At 42.8% G+C, this 18,371-nt stretch overlaps 1 protein-coding gene across 3 annotated transcripts in view; it reads right to left on the bottom strand.

The window, feature by feature from the left end:
• Positions 1-13,421: 13,421 nt before the first annotated feature.
• Positions 13,422-18,371, bottom strand: part of WASF3 (WASP family member 3) — a 65,504-nt gene continuing 60,554 nt past the window's right edge. For all 3 annotated transcript variants that reach the window (XM_005482504.4, XM_005482505.4, XM_074535266.1), the window contains 2 exons: positions 16,701-17,056; positions 13,422-16,016 (listed from right to left, as the gene is read on the bottom strand). In XM_005482504.4, coding sequence (XP_005482561.2) covers positions 15,859-16,016; positions 16,701-17,056 — 514 coding nt within the window. In that variant the 3' untranslated portion in view covers positions 13,422-15,858. The remainder of the gene's footprint in view (positions 16,017-16,700; positions 17,057-18,371) is intronic.

Genomic DNA, 18,371 nt, shown 5'->3' with positions numbered 1-18,371 from the left:
GAACAGGGTTAAAAAAATATGCCTCCTTGCCATTGAAACCTGGACTCTCTGGCCTGGCTTACTCTACTGACCTCCAAAGGCCACTGAACCTCCTTGCTTTGGGTAGGAGGGAAGTTCTCAGGAAGGTGTAGAAGAAAGCAAGACTTGGGGGACACATGCTCACGTCATTCCCTGAACACTTGTGGAAATAAAGGCATGTGGAGAATTCCTTCCCACATGGAGTGTGTTCCACAATAGAGATAAACAACAGAGAGATCATGAAGCTCCAGATGTACCAAAAATAATAGTGCCACACATTTACACCCATCCATAAGGTAAGGCCTGCCATCACCACTCTGCTCCCTGACAGGAGAAGGAGCAGCTGAGGAGAGTTCCTGAGGGAATCTGTTTGGCGTTGGTGTTTTCCCAAGTGGGGTCTGAGCACCGAAAAAAAGTGGAGCTCACACAGCCCAGCAGAGGTAGGGTACCTGCCCCCTGCCTCTGCTACAGCACAAAATCGTGCCTGAGCCCTGCCAAAAAGCTGATCTGAGGTGCACCTGAGCACATTCTCACTTGAAAGACAAAGAAACTGAAATAAACAAATGAAGAAGTTTATGAGTACTACTCCCAGGGCAGCAGGGCTTTCCCTCAGCTCTATATAAGCAATAAAAAGGAATTACAGAAACCACATTACTGAAATTTTCTTAGGCCCATGCATATTCCTGCAGGCATTAGGAGCAGGTTAAAACCAGAGCAGCTAGTAAGAGTGCTATCTCATGCAGAAGATTTGCCTACCAATGAGAGACTGCTTGTGTAATGCTCTGCTGAGGAGAAGCCAAGCCCCAGGAGCTGAAGGATCCCAAAGCTGCTGCAGGGTGAGCAGCAGGCCACAGGGGCCCTGGCCAAAGCCCAGGGGGATGTGCAGGACAGGCTGCAATGCCACCTCCCTTTTTGTCCTGGTTTGGTTTTTCTTCCCTGCCCCATTCTAGCAGATATTCTCTTCTCCCCTTCTGCTTCCTCTCTGCCTCCTGCCAAAGTAGTTCAGGAATTAGCAGGGGATGCTCTTTGGCCTCCTTGTCATTACATTTAATTAGAAGACACCCTCATTTGCTTTGCTTTTGCCCTCCTACCTGGCAGAGTAATTTGCATTTCACAGGCCATTCTTGAGTCTTGTTCTTCCTGTGCCTGAAGTGAGCAGCACAGAGGGTCACACTGAGAGGCTGAGCAGCAGCAGCTGTGCACAGCCAGAGCCAACAGCTGAAAGAACACCTGGGAAGCCTACAGGACTGGTTAAAAATTAATGAAAAGGGAAAAATGCTGAACATGCAGTAGGCCTGGGCTGTCTAAGGTCAGTGCAGACACAGAGAGCATCACAACTAGGTGGCACACAGAGCAAATTGAACCCTAAGCACCTCTCCAACACAGAGTGATAAGAAATTCATAGCAGTTGTATGATCTATGCCCTCTTCATGTGCCTGGAATATCTGGACAGCAAATATAGCTCTGGAATGCCCATCTCCTCTTCGAATGGCTCCGCAGGGAGGCAGCAGTTCTGTTTCCAGGCCCCTTTGTTGTCAAGCTGTGCCAGAGCTGCTACCAAGAGCAGTAATTCATACCAGATCCAGTGCTGAGTCACTTTTTTGGCTTCATTGCATGATTTGCATCAGCAGTATCATAACAAACCATCTGCTTTCGGAGACCAGACATCTTTGCAACACCATGCCCCATACCATAAGTTAGTAATACAGCAACTCTCATGGGTGCCCGGCTGCAGATAATCACAAACACTTCCATAATGTATGAAATAAATCCGATCTTTCAGGAACAGTCACCTTCTCAGTGGATGCTAAGAGCTTTTCAGATCTCTGCTGTAACAGTACAGATTACACTGAATCATTTCAGATTGCTGTTGACTTTGTTTTTGTCCCAGATGTGCTTCCATGGCTGAAGCTTCCTGCCTTCAATACTTACAAGTGAAATTTGAAACTTTGGATGTGCGTAAGCTTTTCCTCGGGTCCACTCTTAAACCGGCCTGGAATTATTAAAAATATTTGTGGGCCAGAAAAAATATGTATGTTTCTACATCAAATCCTAAAAGAGATTCACTGCTGAGGAGGCAATTTAGGACCAGAATGATGAGAAGAATCCTGTCTGCTCTATTTCTTGCCACCTGTTCACATGAGGCTTTTTTAGTCTGGTTCACTTAAAGAAACAGCAATCATCTGGCAGAGCTGAAATGCAAACACAAATCAAAATGCCAGCCCTGGAATTCGTTTTGGCTAGAGTTCTACAGAGACAGGAAAATACGATAACTGTACAATTCACAAACTCTAGGCATTTCAATAGAATTATCAATAAGCCACGTTAATTACCTTGAAAGAAATAATTCAGAATCTGCTCTCTTTCCTAGAAAACATCAATATGTTTAATAAAATTTGCAGTATCTAAAATTTTCTTCCATTGTTTTTTTTTTTTTTTTGCCTAGATAGGGCACAACCAAAGAAATCAAATTAATCCCTCATGACAGCATGGGAAATAAGGAATGCATAGTAGATACAGGCTTTAAATGCTGCACTAGAGATGCAGTTTTACAGAAAAAAATGTGTCTGTCTGTACATGGCTTTGCTGTACACACAAAAGCAGCTGCATTACAGAAGGTTATTAATCAAATAGGCTCAGCACTTTAATTTCTAATCTGCAAGAAATTCTGAGAAAACCTCAGTCTAAAGAAGTCACAGTTTTAAGTAAACTACTTGGAAGTCATTACATGTTCTCTGGAAAAGGTAATTTTTCAAGCTATTAAATCAGCCCATCAGAAAAGCCACCTATTTTCCTCCCACTCCCACAATTTTGTCATCTTCCTCCCCTACTTCAGTCCTTGTGCACCTGCTGTTTCTCCTTGCACCTTTGAAAGCACAGAAAAATTAAGACAGACCTAACTTGGTTGTGCAAGCTGATTAAAACCAGAGGAGAAGAGGTGATGTAAAGAACCGGAATAAAGTTAATCTTGGACTAATGGCTGTATTCATCATGCAGAAGAAGAGAGAGCATTTGCAGGGGGGGCAAAGGGGGTGAAGGAAAACTAGCACAACTTGGAGAAGCTGCAGAGAAACAGCCAGGGAATATCAATACTCCAGCACATCATGTTCACTGTGCCCTGCTACTGTGAATCACAGCACAAGGTTTTATGTACCAACCATGGCCATTCAGTCAATTTAAATTGTATTTCCTGTTGTGACATGCCTTTGAAAAGAGACATTGTTCTGACTGAAATGTTTTCTTTCACTCTCACTTCTCCCATCTATTCAGAGTCAAAGCAAATTATAGCAAATAGAGCCTTCAGAATGGCTGAAGCAGATTGTTACATGGTTCCAGTCAGCTCAAAGGAAAGAACAAAATAATATCAAGTGGCAGCAATGCCTTTTGAAGACACAGCAGAGATGGATGCTGGACTGGCAATCACACCATTGCTGTAGGAATGCTGCACTGGCAACAGGTTCTTTGCAGAGAAGGCTTAATCTAAACAATTCAGGGTTTAATCTGAATCCGCTCCCTGCTTGGTATCAGTGCAGTGTTAAATTGAGTACAGCTTGGTCCACAGCAACTGGGCAGGCTTTGAATCAGGAAGAAGTCAAGGTTCTTGTTCTGATAATGTGGCTGCCCACCAACTACCCTTCAATTTCAGTTTAGATCGCAGGGACCACCTTTTCTTTCTGTGGTTATGCACCACCTGCATTGCAAGCTTCTGGCCATAACCTCAAACAGTAATAAAATTATGAAGCCTGCAACACATTTCTCATTCTGAAAACCATCTCATTCTGCTGCCCCATCTGGAAACAGCAGATATATAAAATTTATTAAGAGAGGATAAAATGATAAAACCTTTTATGCTATTAGTACTATTGACTTGTAATCTCTTGATGCAGTTTAGATATTATGGAATTTCAGACTTAATATTCTATCCAGAGGATGATATAAAAGCCATTATTGATTTCTACTCCCTGTAAGCAGACTTCATCTCTATGTAAATTAAAGATTGTATCATATATTTCACAATATGTCATTCAAGGGTTGATCAATTCTCATACCAACAGGCAAGTTCCAGGCAATAACCAGTGAAGACCCAATTCTTTCTTCTTTCTAACACCCAGTGAAATCTGGTTAGGCCTTTGCCCATTAACACTCACATCTACAGGCACATCATCAAACATCACAAAGAAAATTTGGGATGTATTCCTTGTGAGAGGAGTGGTGTACGCACCAGTGCTTCAACAAGCATCGCTCACCATCATTGTCCCGAGGGAATAATTTCCCCCTTTTTATTCACCTGAGGAGGAGAGGGGAAGACAGCAATGTCTTCCAACTACCAACTACTCAAATCCTTCAGATATTTGGAGAACTTCCAGAAGAGGGAAAGTAAAGCATCAGCATCCACATGGTAAGGTCTCCCACCCAGCACCCCAGCCAGCCTCTCCCCTGACACACTCATGGGGAGCAGGGAACGTGAGCACTGCCAAAAGCTCTCTGTGTACCACAGCAAGGTGTTTCCTATGTGCCTGTCCCTTAGTGAGCAGGAAGCATTTCTTTTGTCCTCCTCAGAGCAACTGAGACTGTGGTCTCAATCATTTAGCAGGGGAGAGATAACCCCACCATGAACGTCCCTGTCACACACTGGGGGGAAGAAACCAAATGTTACTGCAGGCATTGGGGCCCCCATCAAGCATGGAGCAGCTTGGTTGGACCCTGTTGCAGGCAGGATGCTGCACAGGAGAGCTCCTGAGGCATCCTCCTGCCTGGACTAGCCTGTGAACCCATGAAAGAGCACTGGAAAGGCTTTCTACTAAGGGTGGCTTCCACCACACAAAGGAGCAGCACTGGAGGAACACTAAGCAAACAGCAGTAGCTCTTGTTGCTGAACATACTTCCCTTCCTGACTAGGGGATGGGCTTCAAATCACCTCTCCATCCAAACCTGCGCTTGCACACAACAGAATGGGGGGAAACCTAAGTCTGCCAAAACCTCGTTCTGACCCTCCAGTCCTTTTCTAAAAGGCAGCCAAAAAACTCTCACCTCCTTGAAAAATAACCTTACCAAAACCAGCAAGGCCCTCAGATTATTTCTCACTAGGCTGATGATACGTTTTAGAAAACCTTGCTGGGTGGTGAAATTCAGAGCACATTACTCAAGCAAGGCTGGAAAATAATCAAGGTGTTCTAGTTTTGTATTAGGCTCAGCTCCAGCCATTGATGATGAAACTTGTGGTGCAACTAACTTAACTTTTTCTTTAGTGATTTCTAGTACCTTGTCACTCAGAAGCTGAACAGCACATCCATTTCTAATCACACATCATTTTCCCTGTAAAAAGAGAGACTCATGATTTTTAATTCAAGCATTGCATTTACAGCAACACAGTTATTAAGCATTGAGGGCAGCATCTGTAGAGCTGAAGCACACAGCTGAAAGCAATGGGCACAAAATGACACACAAGAGGCTCCCTCTGAACATCAGGAAATGCTCTTTCACTGTAACCCTGACTGGGCACTAGCACAGCTTACCCAGAGATGCTGTGGAGAGACAATCAAAAGCCATCTGGACATGGTCCTGGGCAAACAGCTCTAGGTCACCCTGCTTCAGCAGGGGGCTGGAGCGCATGACCTCCAGGGATTCCTCCTCACCTCAAGCCCCCTGTGATTCTGGGAATGAAAAGTTGAAAATATCAAACATTAAGCAATTTATATCCCTCTCACAACTTCCTTGGAGGCCTCTTCTTCATCACCTCACAGCCAGGGCAGGCTCAGGGAACGTGTGAGGACATTTACAGGTGGGAGCTCAGCCAAGGTGCAGTAAGTTCCTCAGCTGTCAGACCTTGACGCTTCAGTGTCTTTTGCTTCATGGCAGCTTTACATTTCAGAGCACTTTGTTCCAAGTTTGTCAAGGACTGAGACTCTGAGTCTCCAGCAGTCAGCGCAGTTGCACATGTACTGAGATTTTGCTGTACATCCACTTCTACCACACTACCACTCGATAACTGGGAAATTCTCTCTCTCTAACTCGAAATTCATCTTCTCTCTGTCTTCATACAGCTAAATTTTAACTAGAACAAGCTCTTATGATTGCCCCGTTTGTCCACTGGAGGTCAGTCTCTTGCTACGGAAAGACTGTCCCTCTTACCTGGTGGGTCTGCAGGGCACAGAAATCTCACAGCAGCACCTCATTTTCCTGTCATAGGATTTTAAGGCTTTGGGTACAAGATGAGGAGAGAAGCCTAGTGCAGTCCATAACGGAAGGTTGCTCCTGGCATGGCCTTTCCCAGTCAAAGTGACACAAAGAATTGCAGGAAGCTCAAACGCAGTGTTTTCCCGGCTATTGAGTAGGTTCAATCCAAAAGCTGCAAGTGCCCTCCTGCAGCTCCCCCGCCACCACTGCAGCGTTGCGGGAGCCAAGTGCCAGACTCCTCCCTTGGGTAAAAAAGCATCTCGTTGGGCATGGGAATTTGTAACTGATAAATGAGCATTTTGAAACATTTTCACGCTTTCTGCATTACCTGGCTTTGTATATAAATCAAACCCCAAAGTGTAATTACCAGCCAACAGATTTTTACTATCTAGTAAATCCTCCCTGGCTCGTGTGCCAGGATGAGCTCCAGAGAAGGCGGCTGTTTCGGCTGCTGCTCAGGCTGCGTGGGAGAGGTGCTGCACCACGCTGCTTTCAGCAACACCCGCTCATTAGCAAGCCTTCCTCAGCTACTGCCAACACTTTGCCAGACATTCTGCACAAAGCCAGGGGTGTTTGCCTCTCCCAGGCTGAGCAACAGATGATGTTGAAGGATGGCAACAGCAGCGAGCAGGAGCCAGGGAGCGTGGCAAGGAAGGGTGAGCAGCCACGAGAACGGGGCTGTTTGGCAGTCACACACAGAGCACAGGCACTGGGCCCGTGCCAGCACTTTAGCTTGGATCAGAAGCACTTTGGAAGCAAATCTGCTCACTCCATCTCTCCATGCTGTAATTCCCACCATGGAACAGCATGTGAATTCCATTCCTGTCAGATGCAGGCAGGCACAAGACCTGCTCTCACTACAGCTCCAGGCATTTAGTTTGCATGAAGCAGAACTGAAGCCCACCACCTGCAGTGCCCTGGTCAATAGGCCGGCTCCCTTTGAGCCCCACTCTGGGCACCTGGACACCATCTCACTGGCCAGCTGACATCAGGGCTGGCTGGGCTGCAGTTTCAGGCATTAAGACTGATGAGATGAGACAGTCTCCATGTTGTGTATTGCAAGACCTGGAACTTTCAAGCTCTACTTTATTTTCTTTAATGCCATGCTAAGAAATTAATGATGTCTGCTGTATCTTCAGTTCTGTCCTGCCAAGATCGCTGATGTTCTCAGAGGGAAATTTTGTTCTTTCCATCCCACTAGCTCTCCATTTCATTCCATACATGCTTCCTAAGGCAACAACATTTTTCTGCATCCTTTCTACAGCACTGATACCCCTGTTAGCATTCAAGCAGCTGGGTGAGAATAAATGGTTGCAGCCCAAACCCTGAAAGAAGCAATACCTGCAGCAGGCTGGTAATTGCAGCAATTGTGCAAAGCTCACATCTGGAAGCCTTAAAACAGAGCAGCACTTTAGAGCTGTGCTTTATTCACACATTCTTTTTATTGTGGATAGAGCTGTGCTTTATCCACACATTCACCCTGAGTATAGTATGTTTTGCTTTTTGAGCAGAACACATTACCAGCTCACTAGACTACTTAAGCAATTTTTGTATTCATGAATTTTAAAAAAGACCTATTTACTGCTTAAAATGTCAGCTTAAGTCTATTCATCCTAATCAGGTACCGAGGCAGCAGCACTGCCAGTGCCATTTGTATCCTCATGTCTCATCTGATCAGTGAAGGAAATAAAAGCTGAGGCAGGCAGATGGCTGAATCAAAGAGAAAGGTCATTGCATATTGCAGCTGATAAGGTGAAGAGAATAAAATAGGGAAGGTGATCTTCAGGGAAAAGGTTAAAATGTAGCCTCACCATTTGGAGGCTTCTGTATGGAGATAAAATAAACAAAAGAGAAGTATCATCAATTTCACCAAAGCACTTTCTCCTATTGTTTAGAACAGGAAAAAAAATCCGGACCTTTCTCTTCTTCCCCATCTCTGTCGTAAAAATCTTTATTTTCTACCTCCTATCTAAGAGACAGAAGAATGCCACTGATCTGTGCTGTTATCCTCCCCATGTAAGTGAGGCATCCATGCTTAAATGCTTTTTTACTTGGCTAAAATAGTAAATAAGCAGCAATGTTATAGAGAACTCCCACATCTCTTCTCAAATAATTTTAGCTGTTGGCAGCTGCCTCACCATTTGGTGTATTTTAACTAGGTTTGAAAATCCCTAAAGTAAGGATTTATTATCTCTTTCAGTAAAGTATGAAGTAAATCTATCAAGCCATATAAATTATTCACTTAAATTCTAGAAGCATAGCAAATAATATAGGACAGGAGGGGCACTACAGGAAGGGGATGGAGCATCCTTTACTTAAAAACCTGTGGTAGACCTAAATTCAGTTTTCTAAGCAGACCATGTCAACTTATAAAGATGGTTCTTAAAAAACTTTAAAAGCACTGGTTGTCATGACAGTCACTGGGGGTTTTGAAGAGAGCACAGGAGATGATAAAAAATGGGATATTCTTTCAGGTAAGCATTTGGCTGATGGCAGTTGGTTGTGTACTGATGCCTCAAGTTTTAGCTTTCATACTATCCAGATTCTGTCCTGCATTAGTATGTAACTCTGAACGTCATATAAAGTGTTAGCAAGTTCTCCTCACAGTTTAGCCAGACAAAACAATCCTTTTCCAGCCCAAGAACCAAGGACACCACTGCAGCTTCAGGTCCAAAAAGTACAAACAACATCAAACTGAGAAGAGCGATCTGAGAGGATGGGGCGTCATAGCCTGAAGCTGTAATTGGACAATGAACCCCAATATGTAAATGGACCAAAACTTATAAAAGTGTGAAGATTCGTGACTGGTCATCCATCTTGGGTCCATTGTGGCTGTAGCCACAGCCAGGCTCTTGTAGTGCCCAAGGTGCATCCTTTGAAGGCCTTTCAGTAAATACCTGCTTTATTCCTTTAACACTGTCTAGCCTCTGTTCCATGTCACCCTCCCAAGGGATCAGTACAAGGCAGCAATCTTGCTTATCTTTCTGTAAACACTTGTGGAATGTCACAGTGGTGCTTGGCATCACTTATGCCAAATCAGTGACTGGTACTGGGAGGAGCAGTGAGCCAGCAGGATCCAGGTATTTTAAGGTACATCCCACATGCCCCAAGAACTGCTTTGATTTATAACTCATCAAGCTCACATTGCAGCACAGCACTGCACGTTACACATTTTAACAGTCCCAACACAGTCAGATTAAATATTCTGATGAACCTACACAAAAGCTCTTCACAATAATACAAAAACGTAACCATCTGCTGTAAGCAAAGCTTCTAAATCTTTGTTACAGCAAAATGTGCCATAAATACAAATTATGTAGAAATAAATTTGTGGGGAAACTTTAACAGCCATCCTTGAAAGCATTACTTTGGTTGTCATTCTGAGCATATGAAGCAAACAAAAATCCTTCTTCCTCAAACACAGAAATAATGATTACAACATAATGACAACCATAAGAAGGGTACTCAGCTGTGTGAAGGCAACCTAAGAAGAGTTTTAGGAAGCATAATAAATTTGGAATGAAACACAAACAGAAGAGAAAAACAAACCACTGCAGGTGATGCCTCCAGAAGGCTGACCTAGAACTGAGGCTAGATGGAGCTAAAGAATAAAGTAGGTATTTATTAAAAGGCTTCAATGCATACACCATGGGCAGTACAACAGCCCAGCCAGGGTTACATCCAAGATGAACCCAAAATAGTCACAAGATGGACAACAGGTCATGGGATCTCTCACTTTTTAAAGTTCTGGTCCATTAGCAAACTGTCCAAATATAGGTTTAGGTTATGAAGTCCCAGCCTTCTTCTTTTTCTTTCTTCAGTCCACATTGTTTATGCTTTTGGGCCTGAGATTTGGATCAGTTGTCCTTGGTCCCAAGTTAGGAAAGGAAATTGTTTTGTCTACCTACTCTGTGAAGAGAGCTTACCATCCCCTAATATGAAGCTGATAACTGCACACTAAAGTAGTGCAGAATCTGAAAAATATAAAAGCTAAAACCTAAGGCACCACAGGTATAGCTGAAAACACCTCAAAACCAGACCAGAGAAAATGAATACAAACAAGCATGAAAGAGTGTCTCAAATGAGGCTAAGGTGAGGCCTCACATGGTTGGGATAAGCAGCAACTTTAGAAAGGCTTAGCTTAGTGATAAAGTGTGACTCCATGACAACAATCCTACTACCATCATCCTCCTCTGTGGAGAGGAAAAGCTTGTGCCCTGAAGCAGCACCCCTTCTAACACCCACAGGTACCAGCACACTCACAGAACAAGGATCCACCCAAGGGAAAGACACCATGGCCAACCAACCAAACCACTGGTCCTGCTGAAACAGGGAAGGGGAATATCCTTGGCTGGTAATGTGCAAACCATCTACTGAAAACCAGGAGGACAAGACTCAGGAGAAGAGGAGGCAGAGGGACAGGCTGGAGGCAACAGCCCCTGCTGGGCTGTGGAGTTCAGGAGAGCAAGGGCACTGCCACCATGGCTGGTGACTGCATCCAGTTCCTGAAGGGTGACGGGCCATGGTGGGCACAGGCCCTTCAGAAAGTAGAGAAAGTGACTGGTAAGGGACTAGAAAGTTAAACTCAGTAGAGAAATCAAACAAAAATTAACAGCAGGATGACTCAGGAAAACTTGACTAAAAATTTTATCAGCACTGGCAGCTACCAAAAGAGCACCTGATTTCCAGGAAGAGAGGAAAGAGATGAGTCCTGCAACCCCCCTCAGTGCAGTTGGCAGGACTTCTGGTTAGAGCTGCTGCCCCAGACAGAGAGGACAGGCTGTCCACTATTAACTGGCATTAGGGTAACTCAGGCAGATTCCCAGGCCCCTCTTCCCTCCTCTACACTCGACTGCAACAAGTGACTGCTGAACAGAGCAGTTTTCACGTGGTGCCACAGCACAGAGCCATTGAAATGCTGAGTGACTCAGAAAGGCAACAGCTTAAGACAAGCTGCTGAGACACCTCAGAACAGTGGCCCTCAGCGCTAATCTCCAAATCACTCTGCACATAACCCCTTGACAAGAGAAAAGCACAGAACTCCACCCTACTTTGGCTAATCAGATAAGTTCTCTATTTATCTGCAGCAGTAGGAGTAATCTCCAAGAGACTACTATATTTAGCTAGGATTCTTAGGGGCAACTTGTCTTCTTAGGTAGCTGCAAAGCTCAGCCCAGCACAAACCGGAGAGTACTTTCCTCTTGGGGGTGTGCACATCTATGTCACCCATACATGAGGGCACACTGCTCCAGAGAAACCTACACAGTCTTGACAGCACATGAAAAGAGATTGTTTGCCTGTTAGTAAAGAAAGCAAGATTTGAAATTCCATCTCCCTGCTTTATATATAAAGGATTTCTTTTTCTCAGGGTTCTTGTTCTTTCTCTTCATCTTTTTAAAGAAAGATGGGCAATTGGGAATCCACAGTCCTTCTGGGGTAGCCCAACTTCTTTTTAAGTCCAAGGAAACTGGGAAGGATGTTCAGTGATAAGCTCAAATCTCTCATGACTGTTCTGGAGCGGACACCTGGGCCTGAGGGCTTCTAGCAAGGACCATAATTTATTTTTATTCCCTTTGTATCACCCTCGGTGTTCTAGTACCTGAATGCAGATCTGCCCCAATATGCTAAAAATCCTTGGACTTGAGTTCATGTATGTATGGACTCACTCTTAGCAGGAATGCTTCAGACTCAGAAGTAAAAATCCATACCCCCACAGGGCAAGCACTTTTCCCCAAAGCAGACTACAGCAGGCTGAATTTCTGTGTGGTTTTCCAGAAGGAAAAAACATGTAATATCACCTTAAAGAAAATTCACTGTAAAAAACAGTCTCTGGATAAGCTGTTCTAATATTTATTTTACTTCTTGGCTAGGAACTAATACCTCAGCTCAAAATTTAATTTGTACAACTTCAGCTTCCAGCCACAGGATTCTAATGAAGTCTTCATTATTATCAGGTTTACACTTAGTTCAGTTCACAGTGAGATTTTAAGCATTTTTAGAAATTACATCTTTGCTGTACCCTTAGGTATGTTGTTTCAAGGGGAAAAGAACACTCCATTATTAAAACAGTGCCCAGCACAAGAGAGAGAACATAGCTGAAAAACACATCAAGCACCAATGTCCTAAGGAGACATTTCCCTTCCTCCCAACTCCATCTGCATACTGCAAATGAGCTCAATTTGGAGCTTGTTATCAACACCACGCACCCCCTATTGTAATGAAGGTGTTTTTCTTCTACATTCATCTTAGTAAAGAGAAATCTCAAATACCCAAAAATCCAGTTCGGTTTAGTTCCATAAAAATTCTTTAAAATTCAAAGGGCAACCACAAAAGCTGTGGAAGCAGTGTGCTGAGTGACCATCAGTCCTAACTCCAACCGAGCTACCACAAAAGTTGTACAGTTACAAATGCTTTACTAAGAGAACCTTTGAACCAAAAAATTTCAAGCTTGCATATTCAGTTTCAATGTAGAATTAGGTGTCTAAGAATTCTGGTCTAAATTATTTGAATTAAGTTCAAATCAAAAAGTGGAAAATTTGAGAGAAGTAAGAACTGAGAGCCAAAGGGACTGGGGTTTTCAGTTGAACTGAATAAAGATTAATTTATTTTCCCAAGAAACAACCGCGTCTAAGATGCATAAACAAATCTGTTTAATTTACAATTAACCTACTAAATTATACAATTGGTTTATGTAAGTTCTTCCCAGTAGGATGAAAAGCTTCTCCTGTCTTTAATCTGATTACAATTAAAAGATTAAATTTAAAGTATTTTTCTAGTAGGTCTACTTGGGTTTGTATTTTAAAGTATTGTGCTGGGTGTTACAAACCTACAAACACAACTTTTTAAATAAGAAGTGGGCAAGAAGACTTGCTGATATAACTTGTATGTTCTGCCTTGTTCCTTCTGGAAGCAAAGCTGGCATTTAACGCATTTCACTGGAAAAAAAAAATCCCTAAAGCTACCTGTAGGGAAATTCATACCTGCTTAGACCAGCCAGGAACTTGGAGCTTAAATCAAGGCTGCAAAAGAACCAAGTAGGGATGTTAGCAGGAGCAGCAGTACCTCGAGGGAATCTGGTTTTGTAGACTCCATCCTTCATCCCAGGAACATCATGCCTTGGGATCAGAGGTAGCATTTGGAAGTCTTACGTTTTCCCTTCTGTTATTGGCAAGTTAAAATAAAGATTAACAGCAAAATCTTACTAATCTAAGGAAAGAAACACAGGCTCAAAAGTGAGATTTTATTCATATTTGTTACTTATGCACAACCCGAAGTATGATAAAACTGATAAAAACAGCCTAGAATAGTGTTTACATCACTAAATTCAATTCACATTTCGTCCATAAAATACCAAAAGGAAAATTGACAACATTGCAGGTTCAGAAAAACAGGTTGGCTACTATGACTGAAAAATCTACACTATCTTCACTGGTCACAACTGATTGCTTGTTTAATGCTTATTATTTAAAATAAGCACAAATTACAAAATTTCAGACACACCCAACTTCCGTGCTCATAAAATATATCTTCTGTCATATCAAATTTCAATAGATTGGAAAGAATTTTCTGCTGAGACATTTAATTTCAGCATGTATCAAAAGAACATTGAGAGTGCTCTCACCATCTATGCAGTGATGTAACACTGAGGTCCCAGCTGCACCTTCAGCTACCTCTCCAAAGAGCCATTTTGCAGCCCACTGTGCAAGCACACCCTGATGGTAAGGACAAGCCATGTCCCACACGGTGATGAAAGCCACCATCAGGCTACAGCCTAAATTCTGTCCTCCCTGGTGGACACACAGACCTCAGACTCCAGGACACAAAATAAAGCACACTTCAGCTCTGCATTTTAAGGCAAAGACAAAACCAGCTCCAACTGGGACAGAGATCACCAAGTACCTTCAGCTGCCCCTGGTTTACAAGAGCTGTGGTTGCTCACCCCTACGCAGAGATTGGTCATACTTTGTCATACTTTGTGTGATAAATTTTAACACCAGCCCTGAGGCAGCATGTTATCCCTCTACCATAAAGGCAGCCACCACAGATTGCAAAATCATATGCAGATTAAACAGCAATGCAGTAGCCAACAGTTTGCATGCAAACATCATGTTAGACTGTTACATTCTCAGGACTAAAACTGTTAATGGTGTAAACACAGGTTAGATAATCACCTTCCATTTCTCTTTTTATTTTACATACTTCTTTTAACAGATGGGGGTGCCTCATAGAACAAAGGAGGTTTACCAAATGTTAGACCTGGAATTACAGAGACTTCTGTTACAAAGATTAAAACTGTAATCTAGTAAGGAAAGAAATCTTCCCCTGCTATGAAGAAAATTTAAAAGCCTCATTAGGCAGAGCAGCAGCCTGACTCTTGGTCCAGAAAGAAAAAAAAACCAAACCAAAACAAACCATTTTAATACCGTACGGCTGATAAAAAAATGGAAAACAAGGAAAACAGGGACAGTCAAAGCAGGCTTTATGGCAGCAACTATGCCTAGGAAAGGACCAAGAAATTGAGTGTATATGTATATATGGCACAGTACCTCAACAGCCATCAAAACTGCTCTAACTGCCCTTGTTTTATCCATGGGATGTACTGGGAAAGAAATACATTCAAAGTAAGAATTCTGAGTCAATGTGCTACACAACTACACATGTACAAATCAACAACAACAGAACTTATTTACACACATTTATACCTACAGGTATAAAGACCAAGTTTAATACTTGTGAAATGTATCTGATTGCTAGATCCAGACTCTTCCAATCTTTAGCAATAACAGTAGCATTTCTGCACTGCAACAGCCACAGGGTTTCCATAAGGACTATCCTGCATCCAGTTGATCTTATATTAAGACTGAAAAGCTCTACAGGTATTTTCATTTCCATTTATAACACAGACATGCATCTGCTACCCAGCAGAGACGCTCCCAACACTCTTCCCAACAAGCAGCCAGCAACTTAGAGCTGGTACTGTTACAGACATATCTGTCTGCTCACCAAATGTTCTTTTTGGATCATGTGGGGTCATTCTTCAAAGTATACATTTCAACATCTGCTACATTTTTAAGATAAAAAGGAAGATAGTATAAAATCAATTCTGTATGCATAAAAACTTAAGCCCAGAAGTGGTTAAAAATAGACTAAGGTGGGCATAATTAGTACCTAATAAAAAAGCTAAAAGTCACATTTATGGAACTCAACACTTCACTCAGCCCTACAGTTAGCTGCCTTCAAAGACTAACAACCAGACCAATTCACAAGTATCTAAGTTGCTTACAGAATTAAAAGAATAAGATGTAAAGTCAAAAAAATATATTTTATCCCTTCAAGAACAGGAAAGTAAAATAAAATGCTGGTTCTGTAACAGTGCAACAACTGCATCATATTTTGCACGCAGCACAAGAGTTGCTACATTTAGTGGCACTTAAGTATTATGCTGTAAATACTGAAAGTAAGACAAGTTTCTGATCTGCATAAGCATAATCACATCATTATTACCAGAGTTGCTAAGCTACAGCATTCTGAATAATACCAATTCAATTTCAGCACTTCCCTCACTAGCCCTAATACATGTCAACGTCCTGCTTTACACCTTGCTAAGAAAGCAATCACTGAAGCCAAGTATTTAATGCAGCTGCCAGCAGGCTGGGGCCACGTTCAGTCTGACCAGTCGTTCTCGTCGAACTCGGAGTCGTCGTCGGAGTCGCTGTACTCCACGGCGATGCGCCGCGACAGGATGGTGGCCACGTCGTTGCCAACGGGCTCGCGCTTCGCCTCCTGCTCACGCTGCTCCTGCACCTTCTTCAGCTGAATTCCTGCAGAGACAATCACCCTCAGGCAAAGCTTCCCAGGCAAGAGATTTCCTATTTGACACTGTTGTTGGTGAGTTTGTTGTATCTTAGAAAATACTCAGGAAAAAAAGAAAGCAAGCATTGAGAGAAGAGAGCCTCCTTGAGCAAGGAAGAGGGAAAGACAAAAAAGGCAGCTGGGAAATAATTCTCAGAGACTGAATACTTCTGGACTTCTAAAACTGTCAACAATATGTTGAAGCTAAATATTCAAGACTGTACAGGTCATTTTGATCTGTATTTGGAAATACTGTTAGACCTACAGCTCCATATTGTAAGTGAGGTCAGGAAGAGTTGTAAGTCACTGGTTAAAAAAAACAGTGGGCCAAAGCCTGGCATTGGGTAATTCAGTTCTTCGGAACAGAAGCAAAAATCCATGTACAGTACTGGCACTTCACATAATGAACACAAGTGCTGTGTTCATTAAATTATGTCCACACAGCAACACTAGAACATGCTTGACAAAGCTGTGCAGCTTTGGGTGCTAGAAAATGATCCAACCTCGTGGCTGACAAATGTCGGAACAGGTGTGTGGTGCCTGTGGTTAATGAAATCTTCCCAGCTGGGAAAAGAAGCCATAAACTCATTGCAGTGGAAAACCCTGTGCTCCCACTGAAAGAAAGGAATAGCTAAACCACAGTGTGCACTTACCCATCCTGATGGCAGCCAGCAGATCGCTCCGCGCATCGCTCATCGGCGCCTGCTTTGCCTCCGACACCGGAGGGGCGTGCATGGGGGAGGAAGAGAGGGATGCACCTGCAGCAGGAGGGCCTGGAGGGGGAGGAGGTGGGCCAGGAGGAGGAGGAGCAGTGACAACAAGCCCACCAGCAGGAGGAGGATGAGCAGCTGCATACGCAGAGGCAGTCACCAGTCCGGAATGGGAAGGTGGCACGGGAAGCTGAAGAGGACTAACAAATGCAGTTTGTGCTGAAGGAATCATAGGAGGGGGAGGAGGTGGGGGAGGACCTGTAGGGTTGTAATAATCCACCATCTGAGCTGGGAGCATCCTATATAAAACAGAACAAAAACATTTAATGCATTCAAAGTTAGAACTTCCAAAATTATTGCCCCTTAAACTGCAGTTATCCAACCTCAGATAAAACAAAAATCAAAAGCAATTTAAACTGGTGAGTTAATTATGCAAGTGATTACACATGTAAGAATTGTCAAATATTGCTGATATATTGAGATTTAAGACAAATATTGAAGTTAAAAGCAATGAAGTTAAAAGTCCTTTCAGCATTCTACAAATTGAGCTTCTTTATCTTAGTTCTCCTGCCCATTTAAGTATGAAGCTGCATTTCTTATTAAACATCTACTCTGTGGGACTGCAATGTGCAAAGTCATTGAAGAAGAAGGGACCAAGAAAACTGCAGACTACACCCTTCAATTCCATAGAAGGTCAAGAGGTAACAGAAGACACAGACATGGAGAACAATGGAAAGAAGGAAAGATTTACCCAAAGGTAAATGTATGTCATGTGCTTCTTCAGTCAAATTTATCAGTTTAAATACCATTTAATTAATTGATACATTTGATCAATTTTTTAAATAAGAGATACAGGGAACAGCTCATTTCTTCGTTAAAATGCCATTGAAAGAAATCTTAATCAGAAAAAAATAGAGAATTTATAAGAGTTGTGAAGTAGGTAAAGAACTAGATACAGGAGACAGGAGCTGAAGCAAAGAGACTGATGACACTGAGTGACACATGCCAGTGTGTGACAAATGCAACATCCCAACAATGGTCATGGACCTCAGGGCTAAGCACAGTGATGTCTTACACACTGAAGCAACAGAGAAAGGGCAGGCTGGAGCACTCCCTCCTAAATGAGTCATCTGCAGCACGATAGCCATGAATCAGGCAATGGCTACCCCAGGCTGCATCAAGCAAGGATGACAAACCTTGGCTTGCATAGTAAAAAACAACACAGGCAAGAATGACTACAACTTCCTGGGGTTACAACTTGAAAGTTTAAGCTATCAGACACAGAGACACAGGCATATTAGAAAACAGATGTTTTCTTGCTACAGGAGAACCAGAACTCTGGAGCAAGCCCTCCTTCAGAATGCATTCAGACAAAATATCTACACAGGCATTTGATAGATCTGTCTTGAATTAAAAAGCGGCATTCCTCCTGTGACAGTATGGAATTTGTGTCTGAGGAGACCCCTCCCAATTCCATTACAAGCTTCTCTAAAAAGGCCTTTCAGGGATTTCAGGGATGCAACAAACCCTGCCAGATTAATCACAATCAACAATACTCTTTCTGCACATTTCCTGAAGTTTAAAATCTTGTCCAAATTATCCTGCAACTACTTT

The sequence above is a fragment of the Zonotrichia albicollis genome, chromosome 2 (assembly GCF_047830755.1).
Source record: "Zonotrichia albicollis isolate bZonAlb1 chromosome 2, bZonAlb1.hap1, whole genome shotgun sequence".
Classification (NCBI taxonomy): domain Eukaryota; kingdom Metazoa; phylum Chordata; class Aves; order Passeriformes; family Passerellidae; genus Zonotrichia; species Zonotrichia albicollis.
The sequence above is the reverse complement of the archived record's forward strand: the minus strand, read 5'-3'. Positions and strand labels throughout refer to the sequence as shown.